The 18,095-nt window shown below is 39.9% G+C and overlaps 1 protein-coding gene across 2 annotated transcripts in view; it reads left to right on the top strand.

Annotated features, from left to right (window-relative positions):
• Positions 1–17,799, top strand: part of BEND2 (BEN domain containing 2) — a 60,970-nt gene extending 43,171 nt beyond the window's left edge. The window contains exons 9-14 of one of the 2 annotated variants that reach the window (XM_030934351.1): positions 1,656–1,796; positions 4,919–5,119; positions 6,589–6,710; positions 8,433–8,661; positions 11,639–11,842; positions 17,600–17,799. In XM_030934351.1, the coding sequence (XP_030790211.1) occupies positions 1,656–1,796; positions 4,919–5,119; positions 6,589–6,710; positions 8,433–8,661; positions 11,639–11,842; positions 17,600–17,799 (1,097 nt within the window). Of the gene's footprint in view, positions 1–1,655; positions 1,797–4,918; positions 5,120–6,588; positions 6,711–8,432; positions 8,662–11,638; positions 11,869–17,599 lie in introns of those variants that run through there. The other variant, XM_030934352.1, reaches the window with a different exon arrangement.
• The last annotated feature ends 296 nt before the right edge of the window (positions 17,800–18,095 follow it).

Below are 18,095 nucleotides of genomic sequence, written 5' to 3'. Positions count from 1 at the left end.
GTTATGGCAGAAGGTGAAGGGGAAGCAAGCACCTTCTTCACATGGTGGCAGGAGAGAGCAGAGGGGGAAGTGCCACACACTTTTAAACCATCAGATCTTGTGAGAACTCACTCACTCTCATGAGAACAGCAAGGGGGAAATCTGCCCACATTATCCAGTCACTTCCCAGCAGGCCCCTCCTCCAATTTGACATGAAGTTTAGGCAGGGATACAAATCCAAACCATATCACATGGTAATTTTTCATTCTTTAACTTTTAACCTACTTATGTTGTTGAATTTTAGAGTTTCTAATAAAGAGCGTACAGGTGGGTCTTGTTTTTCTTTTTTGTTTTCATTTACACTATCTGGCAATTGAGGGTCTTGTTTTTTATCTACTTTGTCAATTGCTGCCACTTAATTGGTATGTGTAGATCATTGGCATTTAACGTAATTATTGATACAGGGTTTAAGCCTTCCATTTTATTATTTTTCTGTTTATTTTCTGTTTCTCATTCTCCTTTTCTTTTTCTTGCCTTCCTGTGAGTTACTTGAACATTTTAAGCATTCCATCTTGATTTGTTTGTTTTTGAGTATATTGCTTTGTGCAGTTTTCCTAGTGGTTGCTCTGAGTGTTACTGTATACATATGTGACTTACCACTGCCTGTTGGAATCAGCATTTTACCACTTAGAATGAAGTGTTGAAACTTTAATTCCACTTAGGTTTCTTTTTCTCCCCACCTTTAAATATCATTGTCATAGGTATCAGATGGTGTTTTCACTTTTGTTTCAGTCATTCCATATGATTTAGAGAACTCATGATGGTTTTGTATCGCCCGTTTTTCTGCTCTTTCTTTTTCATTTTTATTGCTGAATAGTATTCTGTGGTATGGATTTACCACAGTTTCTTTAACCATTCACCTATTGAAGGACACTTGGGTTGTTTTCAGGTTTTGGCTATCACAAAGCTGCTGAGGACACTCATGTGAAGGTTTTTGTGTCAACATGAGCTCTTATTTCTCTGTGATAAATACCTAACAGTGAAATTTCCAGCAATTTCACTCTTAGGTGCTTAACCCTAAGAAAACCCTGCAATTAATTACTACATTTTAAATTATAATAATAATTACAATAATAGTAATTATAATTACAAATGTAGTAATTGTTTTCCAGTGTGGCTGTTCCATTTCTCCACATGCATCTTTCTATTCTTTCTTCCTTTCTGATGTGCCACTGTTCCTTCTATCATCATAACCTTTATGTTTAAAGATCTTCTTTTAGCCATTCTTTAAGAGTAGGTCTCCAGCACTTTGGGAGGCTGAGGCAGGCAGATCACTTGAGGTCAGGAGTTCAAGACCAGCCTGGCCAACATGGCAAAACCCCGTGTCTATTAAAAATACACAAATTAGCCAGGTGTGGTGGTGGGTGCCTGTAATTCCAGCTACTCGGAAGGCCGAGGCATGAGAATTGCTTGAACCCAGTGGGCGGAAGTTGTAGTAAGCCAAGATCATGCCATTGCACTGCAGCCTGGGCAACAGAGTCTAAAAAAAAAAAGAATAGGTCTGCTGGCAACAAATATTTTTAGTTTTCTTTTGTCTGAGAGTGTATTTCCCCTCTGTACCTGAAAAACAGTTTTGCTGGATATAGAATTGTCAGTTGAGAGTTCTTTTCTTTCAGCACTGTTACCTCTGAACATTTTGGTAAAAGTAGACACCAACACGGAAAACAGCCTCAACACAATGAATTGCTCAACTTTGTTGAACAGGGACAGTGGCCAGGATTCTTCCTCATCATCTGTCTGTTTCCCTCCCAAGTATGGTGAGTTTGAAATGACACACATTATAAGTGGCACTATTTGAGCTACATTCTTTCACTTACTTGATGCAAGACAGTGAAAGCTGTGTGTTTCCTGTTTTGAGGACAGGTTTTAGGTGATATTCAGAACCATGACTAACATTTATTGAGTGCATATTACGTGCAAGGCACTGTGCTAAACAATTGACATACCTCTTCTCCACTTATACCCATAATGACCCTATGGTGTTGGCACTTTTATTATCCCCATCCCCAAGGTCACAGAGCTGGTGAGTAGGACTTGAGCTCTGCCCCAGCTTTCTCTGACTTTAAAATTCACGTGTCTTTTTTCTTTTTGAGGTGGAGTCTTGCTCTATTGCCCAGGCTGGAGTGCAGGGGCCTGATCTTGACTCACTGCAACCTCCGCCTCCCAGGTTCAAGCGATTTTTCTGCCTTAGCCTCCCAAGTAGCTGGAATTACAAGCATACACCACTACACCCAGCTAGTTTGTGTATTTTTAGTAGAGATGGGTTTTTGCCATTTTGGCCAGGCTGTTCTCAAACAACTAGCCTCAAGTGATCCATCTGTCTTGGCCTCCCAAAGTGCTAAGATTACAGGCATGAGCCACCGTAACTGGCTTAAAGCTCACGTATCTTACCAGTTCATGTACTGCCTGCTAAGCCACAGTGGCAGAGTTGAGGGGACCCCAAATTCTGTGGCTTCTAAGGGTAAGCCTTCCAAATATTTTGTAGTCAGTTCATTTTTGTCTCAACTTCTAAGCAGCTTATCTCTTATTAATATCCTAGAACAGGGGTCAGGAAACTTTTTCTGTGACGGGCTAGATAGTATTGTCTGTCACAAATACCCACATTTGCTGTTGTAACATAAGAGCAGCCTCAGCCCATAGACGAATGAATAGGCATGGCCATGGCCAGCATACCTTTCACACACTTCGGTGAGGGGATGAGCCAGTGGACTGTAGTTTGTTGACTCCCTTCCTAGAGGAGAGCTTATTCCTTTAAATTATTTTATTACTCAAACTAGAAGAAATTTCAAAAATTGTGGTCTGGGCTGGGCACAGTGGCTCAGACTTGTTAATCCCAGCAATCTGGGAGGCTGAGGTGGGAAAATCGCTTGAGCCCAGGAGTTTGAGACCAGCGTGGGCAACATAGCAAAACCCCATCTCTACAAAGATACAAAAAATTAGCCAGGTGTGGTGGCATGTGTCTGTAATCCCAGCTACTTGGGAGGCTGAGGTGGGAGGATCACTTGAGCAGCCTGGAAGGTTGAGGCTATAGCGAGCCATGATCATGCCACTGTACTGTACTCCAGCCAAAACAAAAACAAACAAACAAACAAAAAAAAAAAAAAACAAAAAAACAAAAACAAACAAACAAAAAAACCCAGAAACAAAAGTTGATTCTCTGTACTAAAATGGGCACTCTGATACATTGTTAGAAGTATACATTGGTACAAACTTTCTGAAAGATAGTTTGTAGAAAAATCCATAAAAACATTTATGCCAGTTGACTGTAATCCCACTTCTATCTGAAAGTGTAATAAAAAAATTACAAGAAAATTTTGGTACAAGAATGTCCTTTACAGAATCATTGGGAAAATTTGGAAACAAACAAACAAAAATAAATGATGATAGAGAATTAATCACTTGACTTCTGGTATATCCACAGCATGTGACGCAGTAAAGCCTAATGGTTGAGGGCATGAGCTCTCATGTTTGTCTGCTTGATTTCAAATCCCCGCTCTATGTCTTACTAACCTTATGATCTTCAGCCACTTTCCTAACCTAAATATTAGTTTCTTCAGCTGTGAAGTGACAAAAATAACAGTGCCTAATTCACAGAATTGTGAGGATCAAATGGGACAATGCATTTAAAGCTCTCTCTCTCTCTTTTTTTTTTTCTTGAGACGGAGTCTCGCTCTGTCGCTCAGGCTGGAGTGCAGTGGCGCAATCTCAGCTCATTGCAAGCTCCGCCTCCCAGGTTCACGCCAGTCTCCTGCCTCAGCCTCCCGAGTAGCTGGGACTACAGGCGCCCACCACCATGCCCGGCTAATTTTTTGTATTTTTAGTAGAGATGGTGTTTCACCGTGTTAGCCAGGATGGTCTCGATCTCCTGACCTCATGATCCGCCCGCCTCGGCCTCCCAGAGTGCTGGGATTACTGGCGTGAGCCACGATACCTGGCTGGGACAATGCATTTAAAGCTCTTAACACAATGCCTGGGACGTAAGTACTACGTAAATGTCACTTGTCAGGAAAATCATGGTGACAGGAATGCAGATTTTTTTTTAAAGAGATGAAAACAGAGAAATGCTCAAAATATAATGTTAACTGAAAAAGCAGGATTTAAACTATATTTAAAGCATGATTTCAATTTTTTCTTTTAAAAAAGTAGGAAAAAGAATGGAAGATATTAGTAGAAGATTCATGGTTTAGAGCAGTTGACTCATAAACAGATTTTAAAACTGGCTCTGTAACTAGCAGTGTGACCTTTTCAAATAACTTATCTTCTTTGGGCCTCGGTCTCCTCATTTGGAAATAGTGGGGTGGGAACAATGGGGTGGGAGTAATGATAGAGGTGTTAGAATAATGAAACTGAGCTGGTGCATAGATGTAAAATATTTAGCACATGCCTGATATACAGGAACTACTGATAAATGCTAGCTATTTGAAAATTTTCTTAATGATCCCCACCCATGCTTTCAACATTGTCTTCAGGGAACATCCGCTTACCCAGTAGAATGGCTCTGAGTGTACTTTTAGAGTGTGAAATGGAGCAGTGGGAACTCAGGGCAACATGTTTACATATGCACCTGCAGCCTAACAATGACGTGTGTTCAAGCTAATGAACAGAGTAGTTCAATACAGTAAGCTCAAGACCAGCAGAAGTGAAGAATGTTGACAGTTTGGCAGATGGTGTCAAAGAGACCCATTTAAGGGAAAGGAAGAGATAAGCATCAAAAAAAAAAAAATTCACCCAACTAGAAATTCATGAATTAGTAATCAGTTTATCAGCATTTGCCTTATTTGAAGAAGAAGAAAGAAATCAGTGTAATTCTCTTGTGTACTTTCAGGGTACCCTTGCATGACAAAACCAAGGATGTTCCTTTTTTTCTTTATTTTTAAAGGCTATCTTGGTGATCCAAAAAGAAATGTCAAAGTACTTAAAACTCATTTGCTGGCCATACAAAATATGGCCAAACCTAAGCAAGCAGCCTGCTATTTGGTTCGTGTTTTGTTCTCCAAGGAAATCCTGATTAGCAACTCAGTGGATAACCATTTGAAAGACAGCCAATCCCTTGACCCAAACAAAATGGCTGCATTGAGAGGTATGTGTACATTAAGTGATAATGGAATCTTATTTTTAATAATCATTTGGTCATATAATGAATGTTATTGGCAGTTGAAGGAATAACAATGAAGTCTGTGTGAATCTTAAAACTCTTCATTTTTTTCACCTGTCTGACCCTGATTTTACAACTTAATAATATATAATTGGTAACAACTTCCAAAGAATAAAACTTGTCCATTGACTTGAATGGTTGAATAAGACAAGCCTCATCTATTATAGTTGTTTATGGTTAGTACTAAGTCAATTCTTTAGCCCTGAAGCTTGCTACTTAAAAAAAAAAAAAAAAAAAAAAAAAAAGGAAAAAGCTCCCTCTGCCAAAAGGTGGGGGAATAAAAGACTTGTCAGTGCTGGAGACTAGCAACACAGAAATAGAATTTTATGATTAGTCCTTTTTAGCCTCCTGCCTTCCTGCCTTCCAGACATGTCTATTGAGATCCTAGAACTCATGGGTACTAAGGATACTACAATGAATAAGTGTTTCTGCCTATGAGGAGCTCATAGTCTAGAAAGGGACATGTTGATGGCAACAGATACATCCCAGTCCAGTGTGGTAGTGTTGGGGAAGCTCAGAGCAGCTGCTTTGAGGGAGTTGGGGAAGGCTTAACTAAGGACAAGATGTTTGAGCTGGATTCTGAAGGACTCCTTCACTAGGTAGAGGGAACAGGAGGATGTTCTAGGCAGAGGCAAGAGCTGGGGAAGATAGACACAATGAGTAAGCCCCTGGTGTAATCATGTTTGCAGTAACACTATTTTCTCTTGATATGTTTCCTTTTAGCTCTGATTTATCCATTGGGTTATTAAATGGTCTGAACACCCGGAAAGAGTCAACATTTGGTTACACACTTAAAATATTTTTTCAGACACATAGTCTTGCTCTGTCGCCCAGGCTGGAGTACAGTGGTGTGATCATTGCTCTGGTGCAGCCTCGAACTCTTGGGCTCAAGCAACCCTTCCTCCCCAGCCTCCTGAGTAGCTAGGCCCACAGGTGCATGCCACCATACCCAGCCAAGTTTTGTATTTTTTATAGAGATGATGAGGTCTCACTTTGCTGCCCAAGCTGTTCTCAAACTCCTGGTCCTCCTGCCTTGACCTCCCAAAACACTGGGGTTACAGACATGAGTCACTGTGCTTGGCCTACACCTTTTTTTTTTGTTTTGTTTTTGAACAACAAGAGCTCAATATTAGCTTCCTACGTCAGTGTTTTAGGGGATCTCATGGTAGGGGAAATAATTCAGCAAAGCATCCTCATTGGGTGGAATTTCTAAATTCTCAGAAAGAATAAGAGAAAAGGATGAGAAGTAGAAAGAGACAAAGTCAGTATTTAAGAGTCCAGAGTGCTCACCATTACACAATGGAACCATCTAAAAGTCAGTATTTAAAGAAAAAAATTTTCGTTAGTTTGTTAATTTTTTTCTAATTTTCGTGAATACTTTCTGCTGTTTGCAGAGTATCTGGCAACAACTTTTCCCACCTGCGATTTGCGTGAACATGGAAAAGACTGGCAGGACTGTATTTCTGGTATCAATTCTATGATCTACTGTTTATGTTCTGAAGCCAAGAGTACTCCAGTAAGTTATTTTTCATCTAAATATGGTTACTGTTACCTGAGTTTGTACTGTGTACAGCTTCAGAACTGATAGCGTGAGGCACAGGCTCTTTAGGCCGTGTGCTAAAATTTTCATTAACTTAACTTAGGGGGCATGGGATGTTCTTTCAAAAGCATACTGCATGTTTATTTTACTTTTTTGAGATTTATGCTCTATAAAAATATCCTAAAGATATTTAGGATAATAAAGTGCTATAATTAGTATATTTGAAGCCAAGGATAATACTAGGAAAATAGTTTCAGCTACAAAGATATTTGGCAAATCTTTTTCAGTATCTCACCTAGCAACACAAAAAGGAGCTAGCTGTGTGCTCTTTGGTTGTTTCAATGGTAGCTGAGGAGGTGCAGGGGGAAATGCAGGCACTTCATTACTTGTTCACTTTTAGTGATGATGGAACTTGGTGAAATAAACACGTCATGACGTTAAACGGTTACAGATATTTTGCACTCCGTATAGTTATGTGATAACAGAAATCTAGTTTCTCTCTCCTCCAGTCTATCTTCAAAGTACATTAGAGATTTTTGTTTGTTTTACCACAACCGGGCCATTAGGGAAGAGTGTCATATCTGTTGTCTTTTGATGAAACATGTATCTTAATGACAATTCCTAATTTCCACCAACCCCCTTTTCTTCTGGCCATGTCTAGTTGCTCCTGTGTCTCTAGAGTAAGTTTAGGGAAACAATTTGCCAAGAATATTTGTAGCTGAGCGTATGTTTTCCTGGTGAACGGGTTGATTTCAGTGATAGCTCAAGCACCATCTGCCTGAAACCAAATCTGCTTATTTTTGACATTCCATTTTATAGCCTTCAAAAATTGCACCCTAAACAATTTGAATGTAAAATTAAGACACTGCCTGGAAAATGGTAATTTGCATATTTGCTTAGGTGTCAAAAGAGAAGAGAAGCAGTGTCTGCCAAGTGCCTGCTGTGTGCTTGACTAGGAATGGAACAGGTCCTTGTCACTCAGAGTAGGACCATAGCCCAGCAGCAGTGGACCACTGGCAAACTTGTGAAAAATGCAGGGTCTTGATTCAGGGGCAGAATTTGCATTTTAGCAAGACCCTCTCCAACCTCCATCCCCCATGTGATTTGTGTGCACACTAAAGTTCAAGAAGTGCTAACCCAGAGCAGTGGTTGTCAACCCTGGGTGCATATTAGAATCACACGAGACACTTAAAAATAGTTACTAACGCCTGAGCTCCCCACTCCCACCGCCAGAGATTCTGGCTGAATTTGCCTAGGGTGGGGCGCAGCACAACCATTTGTTTTTACAGATCCCGAAGGTCATTCAAACGGGCAGCCAGACTTGAGCGCCACTAGGGAAAAAGAATACAAACAAAACATGAGAAACAAAAAGTGGTCATCTCCAAGAAACTCACTGCTTTGTTTATTTGTGAAATGTTTATTATGCACTTAATTTGTACCAGCAGTTCTCATTCAGTTCCTTAGACAAAGCTACAAAATCCTCCAAGGAGCAGCGGGTCATGACAGCTTGCGGAAGAAGCCACCCCTTTCCTTCTTTCCAGGTGGTATTGCGACAAACAGTATTCCTATGGCTTCAGCCCACCTTTTAAAGAGTTAGTTGCTTCCCTAGCAACCTGGGGGGCCTGGTAGGTGGTAGAGCACAGACATATTTTCTTGCTGTGGGACTTTGTTTACGGATATGGTTTTGTATTTCAACAGAAAGCTGTTCGCAAAAATAAAAAGCTTACCAACCCTGTTGCATCAGCATCTGCAGATAGAAATGACCGTAGGGACAGAGATGGTGGTGAAGGCAGTTCTTGGATGTTTCAGCTAATGAATTATTCTGAAATGAGAGAAAAGGGGAACTTGCAGCCAAACAGTAATGCTATCCCTGAAGAAATGCAAGAACCTTCCACTGATAATCCAGAGGAACCTGGTGAAGCATGGGGTGAGTTTTTAAAAAACTTATTTTTAAATAAATTCTCTTGCTGATAAATGTTGAATCTGAGTGATGCATTTTGGGGCTCATTGTACTATTCTCTCTACTTTTATGTGTGTTTGAGAAATTTCATCAGAAAGTGAAACAATTTAATGTCTTTTTTTTTTTTAATTATACTTTAAGTTCTAGGGTACATGTGTATAACGTGCAGGTTTGTTACATATGTATACTTATGCCATGTTGGTGTGCTGCACCCATCAACTCGTCAATTTAATGTCTTTTATTAATGAGTTAATGAAATATATAGACACATGGTTCTGGGACTGTTATTTTTCCTACGGAAAGTGGCTCTTTGCCAACTCACTGGACCGTGTGAGCTCTGATAAGGCACTGTCCTCCGTGGTGAAGGGGAGGGGCTGCAGCTGAGATACACTTCTTGTTCTCTGTGTGCCTGGCACATTGCAGGTGTGCAATAGGATTTTTGGCACGAATTCGTGAATCTCATCTCTCAGAACATTGTGCTCCCACTGCTAAACTGTCTGCTAAAGGCGCCTCCTGCTTTGATGGGTGTCAAGTGGCAGTGGTTCAGTAGTGACTGTGCCACCTGCCACTTGTGCTTCCCAATGCATCTTCCCAGGGTGCTGGGCTTTAGCATCACCCATACCGATGAGTGACATCTGAAGTAGCAAAACTTCATTCTCTCTGTACCCTGCCCCCATGTTAACCCTAAGTAGAATACTACCTGGGATCCTTTTCAAACGAAATCATTGACAAGATATAGCTTTATTTCTTCCATTATAAAAGTAATCTAACTACTGTATTTGTTAAGATTGTACACTACAGACATAGACTGGATAAATTAAACAACAACACAAGTCACCAGTTGAATAGCTCCTGTAGTCAAAGAAGCAAAGAACCAAGCGAGTCTCAGGCAGGCAGGAGCTAGAGCAGCCCCAAGACTGTGAGAACTTGGGCCACATGTCTCTAACTCTGACTCAGCTATAACGAGGGGATGGGGCAACTAAGCCCACTGTGAGCCAAGCAGTCACTGTAGTGTGTGTGGAGTCTGTTATGCCATTTTATTTTAAAAATTGGAAAATATTTTTAAGAGGGGGAAGAAAGCTCCCATGATCAAAATACTTTAAAAAACTGTTGTGGGCATTTTCATTTTCCTCCAGTTTTTTTTTTTTTTTTTTCTGTGAACATTTGGAAACATTATGATTCCCATATAATTACTCCCCTTCTCTAACATTATAATATGTATCTGTTTTTCCTCAAGAATCTACAGTCTTCGTAATCATTGCTCTAAGTAGGATTATAACATTCCATTAATTAAGTGCACCCCAATTTATTGTCTCCTACTTTCTTTTTGTTGTTGTTGTCATTTTGGTTTGAGGGTTTTTGGAAGGGGATTATAAATCAGTCTGCAAAAAACAGTCTTCATTCAGATAGATTTTTTTTTTTTTTTTTTGAGATGGAGTCTTGCTCTGTCACCCGGGCTGGAGTGCAGTGGCAAAATCTCGGCTCACTGCAACCTCTGCCTCCCGGGTTCAAGCGATTCTCCTGCTTCAACCTCCTGAGTAGCTGGGACTACAGATGTGTGCCATCATGCCCGGCTAGTTTTTTTTGTTTTTTGTTTTTTGTATTTTTAGTAGAGACAGGATTTCACCATGTTGGCCAGGCTGATCTTGAACTCCTGACCTCAGGTGATCCACCTGCCTCAGCCTCCCAAAGTGCTGGATTGCAGGTGTGAGCCACTGCACCGGCCCATTCAGATAGATTTTTTCATACTTTGGATTATTATCTTAGGTTAGGTTCTTAGAAATTGAATTACCAGGTTAAAGAGTATTAACCTTTTTTCCTGACCCTTGATAAATATTACTAGGTAAATCTCCCAGAATTAAGTCTTTGGACCCATTAAATGTGTTTCTAAACAATCTCTCCTGCTAAATGTTGAATCTGGATGATTCAATAGTTTTTATTGCCACCCATTAAATGATGGATGTTCTAAGATGAAGAATATACTTACTGACTTATAATAATTATATTATATTTTTAAATATATTTTCTTTAAGAAATGATTATTCTATGTAAAATATAATATTTTTCAAATAGAGTTAATTTGAATCACTATGGACTGAAGAGAGATGATGATTAAGCTGTAGAGTTGAGAAATGAAAAGTCTTAAAACTTATTTTTCATTTCAAATAAGATCTCTAAGATACAATATGTAAAGTGAACCAGCAGTGTGTTGATTTAAAATGAATTTAATACTAAATAGAAAACCTACATTTTAAAAATTATAACTATTTCAGGAAGAATCATGGAGCTTATTTTTGAAAAAAATCTTTCTTGTAAGTAGGGAAACAGTGCATTAAATTACGTAGAATTTGTTACTAAATGTAATTTTAAAACTTATTATATCCTAAAAGGTAACAGCATATTAAATCTTCCTGTTGAACCGTGGTAGCCTGTGTAATCACAGTGATTTCTACCTCTTTTCTCATGCTGTCTCATAATCCACTAAAAACGCAAGGCTTTAGGCTGGGCACGACAGCTTATACCTGTAATCCCAGCACTTTGGGAGGCCGAGGCAGGAGGATCGTTTGAGTCTGGAAGTTTGAGACCAGCCTGAGGAACAAAGTGAGACCCTGCCTCTATAGAAGATAAAAAAAATTAGCTGGGAGTGGTGGGGTGGACCTGTAGTCCCAGCTACTTGAGTGGTGAGTGGCTAAGCTAAGAGGATTACTCAAGCCCTGGGAGGCTGGGGCTGCAGTGAGCCATGATTGTGCTACTGCATTCCAGCCTAGCAACAGAGCAAGACTCTGTCTTTAAAATGAATAAAAATGTAAGGCCTTAGATTTTTAACCTTTCAAATTCTTGAGCCTAACAATTCAGAAAAATCAGTGTTTCTGTTTCAGCCTTTAAAAAATAATGCAACCTAACATCTGCTGTGAAAATTGACATCTTTCTCTTTTGCTTCTAGGCTATTTTGGAAGACCTTGGAGAAATATACGGATGCCATATTCAGTACTGACTTTGGCAAAAGCTAAGTCTTGCGCAAGCCTGTCAGCTAGATACCTTATTCACAAACTCTTCACAAAAGATGTCCTGATCCAAAGTAACGTCTATGGAAGTCTAACGCACGGCCTGTATGCCCTTGACTCTAATAAGATTAGTGCTCTCCAAGGTTTGTTACATGTAGAGTATGTCTGAATAAATAAAAGCCAATTGTGTTTAAGAGAAGGGCAGAAAGAAGAATCCATTCAGGTTGTGTTTGTTCTGGGGAGAATGGAACTTTTACTGAGTCCCTCATTAGAGTACAGCAAGGAGCAAGATCATGAATTGTAATTCTCTCTGCATTTGGGTTCTTAAGGCTAATTGCTCTGTCTTAAATGGCTTTGCTAGAACAGGAAACTGTAGCTCCCTGCTATGGACTGCCAGGGGTATGGAAACTCAAAACACCTTCATTGACTGAGGAGCAAGGTCAAAGCTAAAGGGCTTCATCCATTTGCGGAAGTGTCAACAAAAGCACAGAAGGTTAATTTGCTAAGTTTTTCTTGTGCACATTAGCCTGATATAGTCTCTGTGACATATGCTAAGTGAAGTAATAAAGCTTCTAAAAACTTCTTGTGAAATCTTAAATTTGGACAAAGTGGAAGCAAAATATTTCTTACTTGTATCACTGGCACCCAGCAAAGATGTAGCTCTGATCTCAGGTGGTTCCTACCTTCATATCATACATTTTCATAGCCAACAAATTTGAACAACACTGGTGTTTCAGAATAAAGAAACCTGGTTTTCAGCTAGCAGCTTTTATAAGCATTTGTTATCATCTAACCCAATTGTTTTCAAACTTTTTTTTTGCTGCAACCCATAATAAGAACTACATTTTACATTGTGACACAGTACATGCCTCTGTGTGAGTGTGACTTTTAAAAACCAAAGCAAAAGTTTCACAAACAGTACTTACTCTATGAGTGTTACATTCCAGTATTTTCTCTTCCATTACATTTCTTTCAAGTACTGCTATCACTGGTTTCACAACCTAGTAATTGGTCACAACTTGCAACTTGAACATCACTGAGCTAACCTACTAGGCAAAAAAGCTAAACTCAATTTCCCTTACTTTATGGTTAAAAAAAAAGTTTGTAGGCAATTGTGAAATGAATGTGTTTATGGAAGAAATAGTGTCTTTCTAATTACTTTTTTTTTTCAATTCAGGGAAAAAATTTTTTTTATAAAGAACTTTTATAGTTCTTTAACATCTGGAAAAGATTACTTCTTTAAAAGTTGATGAAAAATATTTTCTAAGCCTTTTATCATTTTATCTCTCACTGAATTATATTAAAATCTGAAAGATATCTTTTGCAGTAAACAAATATTCAGCACGAGTTTGATGTATTATCCACATAGGGCAGATTTTAACAAATTTCTCCTAAGACTCAAAGTTCTATTGCTTTGTAGAAGGACAATCATTTGAGTTATTTCAGCAAAGAGAAGACAGTAGAGTCATTGTTGTCCCAAGGGGCAGAGCCAGCCCCAAGGAGTAGAAGCTGACAAGAAAGTCTGTTTCACTTTAATATAAAGATAAAATGAACTTGGAGAAGGAAGAGTCAGAGCAAAGGCTGGGTGATCAGATATGAGAGGAGAGACCTGCACTCATGGGAGAACTGGGATTATGACCCCTAATATGATTTCTATAAAAGTACTGCTTCATTCGAAATGAGTTCAAACATACAGAAATGTATGGAAAATAATATAATAAATACCTGCCTACCCCCGTCACTGATAATAGACATTTCGTGTTTTCTGCTCCACATTTTTGTTTTTAAAAAAATAATAAAGCTTTACTGATATAATTAACACTCCAACTCATCATCCCTTTCCCCTCTTCTGCTCCCCAGAAGTAATCACAGTCCTGGAGTTGGATATATCATTCCCACGCATGTTTTATACTTTTGCTACCTATGTTAATAGATCCATAAATAATATGTAATATTGTTCTGTAGTTATTTTATTTTACTTTATTTTTTCTTTTCTTTATTTTTTGAAATGGAGTCTTGCTCTGTTGCCCAGGCCGGAGTGCAGTAGTGTGATCGTGGCTCACTGCAATGCTGCACTCCAGCCTCAAACTGATGGGCTCAAGCAATCCTCCCACCTTGGCCTCCCAAAGTGCTGGGATTATAGGTGTGAGCCACTGCACTCGGCATGTGGTGGTTTTAATGTACGTAAATGGGGATGTACAGTAATCTTTTTGCACATCTTAAAATCACTCAACATTATGTTTTTGAGATCTGTTCATACATTTGAACTGCTGATTCATATCCCATTGAATGAATAAACCAATTTATTCTTCTATTCTAATATAGTTTCTTACCCTAATATTTTGTTATTTGGGGGAAAAGTTTCTGAAAATTAGTAGTCAAAGGTAACTCTGTCCATGAGCCAAAGGTGTAGATTTCATATAAATAACTATTATCTGATGCTCTCTGATGAGAGTTCAGTATCACTTAAGGGCTCTTAATTGATAGGGAGGAAGTTGGTAGGCAGATTTGCAATTAGCGAACAACCCTCACTCCTTAAACCCCCATCCATGTCTTTATATTGCAGAACTGTCGAATCTTAGCAATAGGAAATACTTTACAGGCCCTGTAATACAGCATCCCACCCACAGCAGGAACTCCTATCTCAACTTTGACAGAGTCACCTCCCCTGGGCCTTGAACACTTCCATTGATGAGGCACCTGCTGTCTCAGCTACAATTCATGGGAAAGTTCTTCCTTCTAGTGACTCAAAATGTACCTTCCTTTGTAAATCATACACATTTGTCTTGGTTATCCCTTCTCTACCTAAACAGGGTCAGTCCAATCACTTTTCACAGGTTGGGCCTTCAAGCAGTTAATGACAGCTATCACTTCCTGCTGGAGCATTAGGAGATCATAAAGACACTCCCTTTTAAGTTCAGAACCGAGTGCAAGAGGGCTGCTCCATCAGGCAGATGAAGATAAAAATAGCAGCTTTATTCTTCAATCGTACATGTCCCATTCATCCCAACTTTCCAATGTAGAGGTCTCTCCACATGGTAGCATGAGGGTTGGAGAGGAAATGTTCTACCCAACCTTTTCCCTCTTAAGCCTTATGCTTTTTCAGTTAAATATTAACATTTCCCTTCAGAATTCCTCACATACGTGTTGCCCTGATCCTTCATGATTTGATTCAATGACTACCTTCAGATGTACTTAAATCCACCCAGGATACAATAGTACAACCTATTAGGCTATTAATACAGCCTAAAATGTCACATGCCATTTAAAAATTTACGGTCAGGTCAGGCGCAGTGGCTCATGCCTGTAATCCCAGCCCTTTTGGGAGCCAGAGGCAGGAGGATGCCTTGAGCTCAGGAGTTCGAGACCAGCCTGGGCAACCTGGTGAAACCCTGTCTCTACAAAAAATACAAAAATTAACTGGGCATATACTGGCTACTAGCTACTCCCTAGCTACTTGGGAGGCTGAGGCAGGAGGATCACTTGAGCCTGGAAGGTTGAGGCTGCAGTGAGCCGTGATTGTGCCACTGCACTCAAGCCTGGGTGACAGAGTGAGACCCTGTCTCAGTGAAATAAAATAGAATAAAGTAAAATATATGATCAACTAAGACCTCTAGATCTTTCTTGCTATAACTGATATTTATATTGTTAGTATTCAGGCTGTTACCATTTATACTGCTAGTACCTTTTAATGTTAATGTAAGAAAAATATAAATATATTTTTTGCTGCATCATATCTTGTCAATGTAGGTCAGCATTCCCTGAACTGTGTTTCTCAAATTCAGCTAGATGTTAATAGGTGTTTTAGGTGTTTCATGAAATACCTTTTCTTTTTTATTTTTTATTTTTGATACAGGGTCTCACTCTGTTGCCCAGGCTGGAATGCAGTGGCATGATCACAGCTCAATGCAGCCTCGACCTCCCAAGCTCAAATGATCCTCCCACCTCACCCTCTCGAGTAGCTGGGACTACAAGCATGCGCCATCACACCTGGCTAATTTTTGTATTTTTTTCTGTAGAGATGGATTTCACTATGCTGGCCAGGCTGGTCTCAAACTCTTGGGCTCAAGCAATCCACCCGCCTCAGCCTCCCAAAGTGCTGGAATTACAAGCGTGAGCCACTGTGCCCAGCCTCGTGAAATACTTTTAAAGTCAAACGGCTAGGAAAGACCTTAAGCAAGCACCCCAAGGACCTCAGTCAATAGATGGGTTCCGCTTGACTGTCAGTTTCTTTTATTTTGGAGACAGGGTCTCATTCCTGTTGCCCAGACTGGAGTACAGTGACTAGATCATGGCTCACTGCAGACTCGACTTCCCGGGCTCAGGTGATTCTCTCACCTCAGCCTCCTGAGTAGCTAGGACTACAGGCGTGCACCACCATGCCTGGCTAATTTTTTTGTATTTTTAGTAGAGACGGGGTTTCACCATTGTTGCCCAGGCTGGTCTCAAACTCCTGAGCTCAAGCAATCCGTTCGTCTTGGCCACCGTGCCTGGCCGACTGTCAGTTTGAAAACTGAATGCCTTTAGCCATCAAGCCTGCCTAAATCTCCCAGTCTTGACCCCTGACCTTCCGTTGTCCTGTGCGCTGCCACCTCCCTCATTTATGCGTCCCACCAACGCAGCTGCATCTCTAACATTTCAATCAGCAAAAGGAGGCTCCACTTGTCTTTTCTGTGGGATTGTTCAGAACCCTGCATATGCTTGTGTGCAATCTTAAATCCCCAAGTGGTGACTAGCTGCAGAGGGTAGCATTTCCCATCTGTGCAACTAGAACCTTTTTCCCCAAGAAACTTCTTTTATGACTAGTGTTCCAGAGAACACATTTTGGGAAACACAGTCAATTTAGGCTCCTTGTTGCCACCTGTTGAAAGCTTTGCAAGCACTGTATTTGTCTTCCAGTGTGGTAATTATCCCTCCCAGCTTTGCTATTGTGGGCAAATAGGACAAACATTTTTTCCAGAACTTATTTTTGGTTAATAGAATGTTAGCAGGATAGAGTGGGATACTGAATCCAGTGACATACCACAAAAACCTTTTTCCAGGCTACCACTGATCCATTAATTAATTAGTCCTTTGGGTACGAAAACCTTTCAACCTTGACACATGCTTTGCTAAAAAATTTGGATATATGTGATGTTTATGGCATGTTTATTAGCCTATTAACCCTATTGAAAAACAAATGAGATTAATGTAACTAACTAATGCTAACCTGTAGGGATCACCAGATCCTTTTCCAAGGGCTGAAAGGCACTTAGGCCTTTGATTACCTAATGATGTGTCCGAGGGCAGCCCTGCTCTTCTAATAAACACCTCTCTTCCATACCTTTCTCCTTGTCTGTCTTCTCACTTTCTCTAAGAGTGCGCCTTGAATTACGTTACTCTGTCACCTTCCCTTTTAGAAGTCTTCCTCTAACTGCAAGATCTAAATACCCTTATTCCTTTTATCAGAGATAAATCCAGCAGTACCAGAAAAGTTAGCAGTTACAGCTTCTTCCCTCTTAAAGTAGGATGACACTGCAGCCTCTTGTTCATTGCAGAGGCTTAGCATGTCTCTATTTGAGCTGATAAGCGACATGCTAGATGCTTGTTTGATACTTTTGAGAGTAACAGAAGTTGACCTTGGATACTCAAGGCACCAGAGGATTTCTATTCTGGTATGTGGCAAGGTCATGGGAGATTTTTGCTTGATTGTGATTTAAGCATGGTACTGTTTCATATAGTTCTCTTTTTAGATTAAAGAATTTGTTCAACTAATTTAATAATGATTATAGCCTATGTGTTTTAATTGAAGTGTTAATGATCCTTTCACAGACACCGTAGTAGAATGAAAGTTGAATGAATTGATTTCTCTGAGAAGTGATTTGCAAGTAAACTGTTATGTCTTGGGTCTTTACCACCAGAGTTCCTCCAAGAAAACTACCCAATTTGTGATCTCTCGGAAAATGGAAGGGACTGGAAGTTGTGTGTGACCTCCATGAACAGCAGTATCCGTAGCCTTAGACATAATGTCAGAAGTGCTGAAGCCAGATCTCAGTCGTTTCCAGCAGTGACCCCTCCAGAGTCGGAGCAGGAGTCAGTCAAGAGATCCCAACGCCACTGACAGAAGCACCTGAACGGCAGCTGCCAAACTTTTTTTTTTTTTAAACTGTTAAGACTGTTTTGTAAGTTTCTCAAGTTCTAATTCCAAAATCATCCTGCTGTACTGGCAGAGTAGTTTGCATTTACACCTGTAGAAATTGCCAAACTTCTTTTTCTGCTCATAAAGGAGGTAGAATCACATTAGAACGATATGTAATGTTTCACCTGTGGATTTGATGACAACCTTTCATTGAGGGAATGGTAGTAAACTCATGGGCTTGTGACCCATGGCTTTGTCTTAGATAATTGACATTAATA

This window comes from Rhinopithecus roxellana, chromosome 7 (assembly GCF_007565055.1).
Source record: "Rhinopithecus roxellana isolate Shanxi Qingling chromosome 7, ASM756505v1, whole genome shotgun sequence".
Lineage (NCBI taxonomy): Eukaryota > Metazoa > Chordata > Mammalia > Primates > Cercopithecidae > Rhinopithecus > Rhinopithecus roxellana.
The sequence above is the reverse complement of the archived record's forward strand: the minus strand, read 5'-3'. Positions and strand labels throughout refer to the sequence as shown.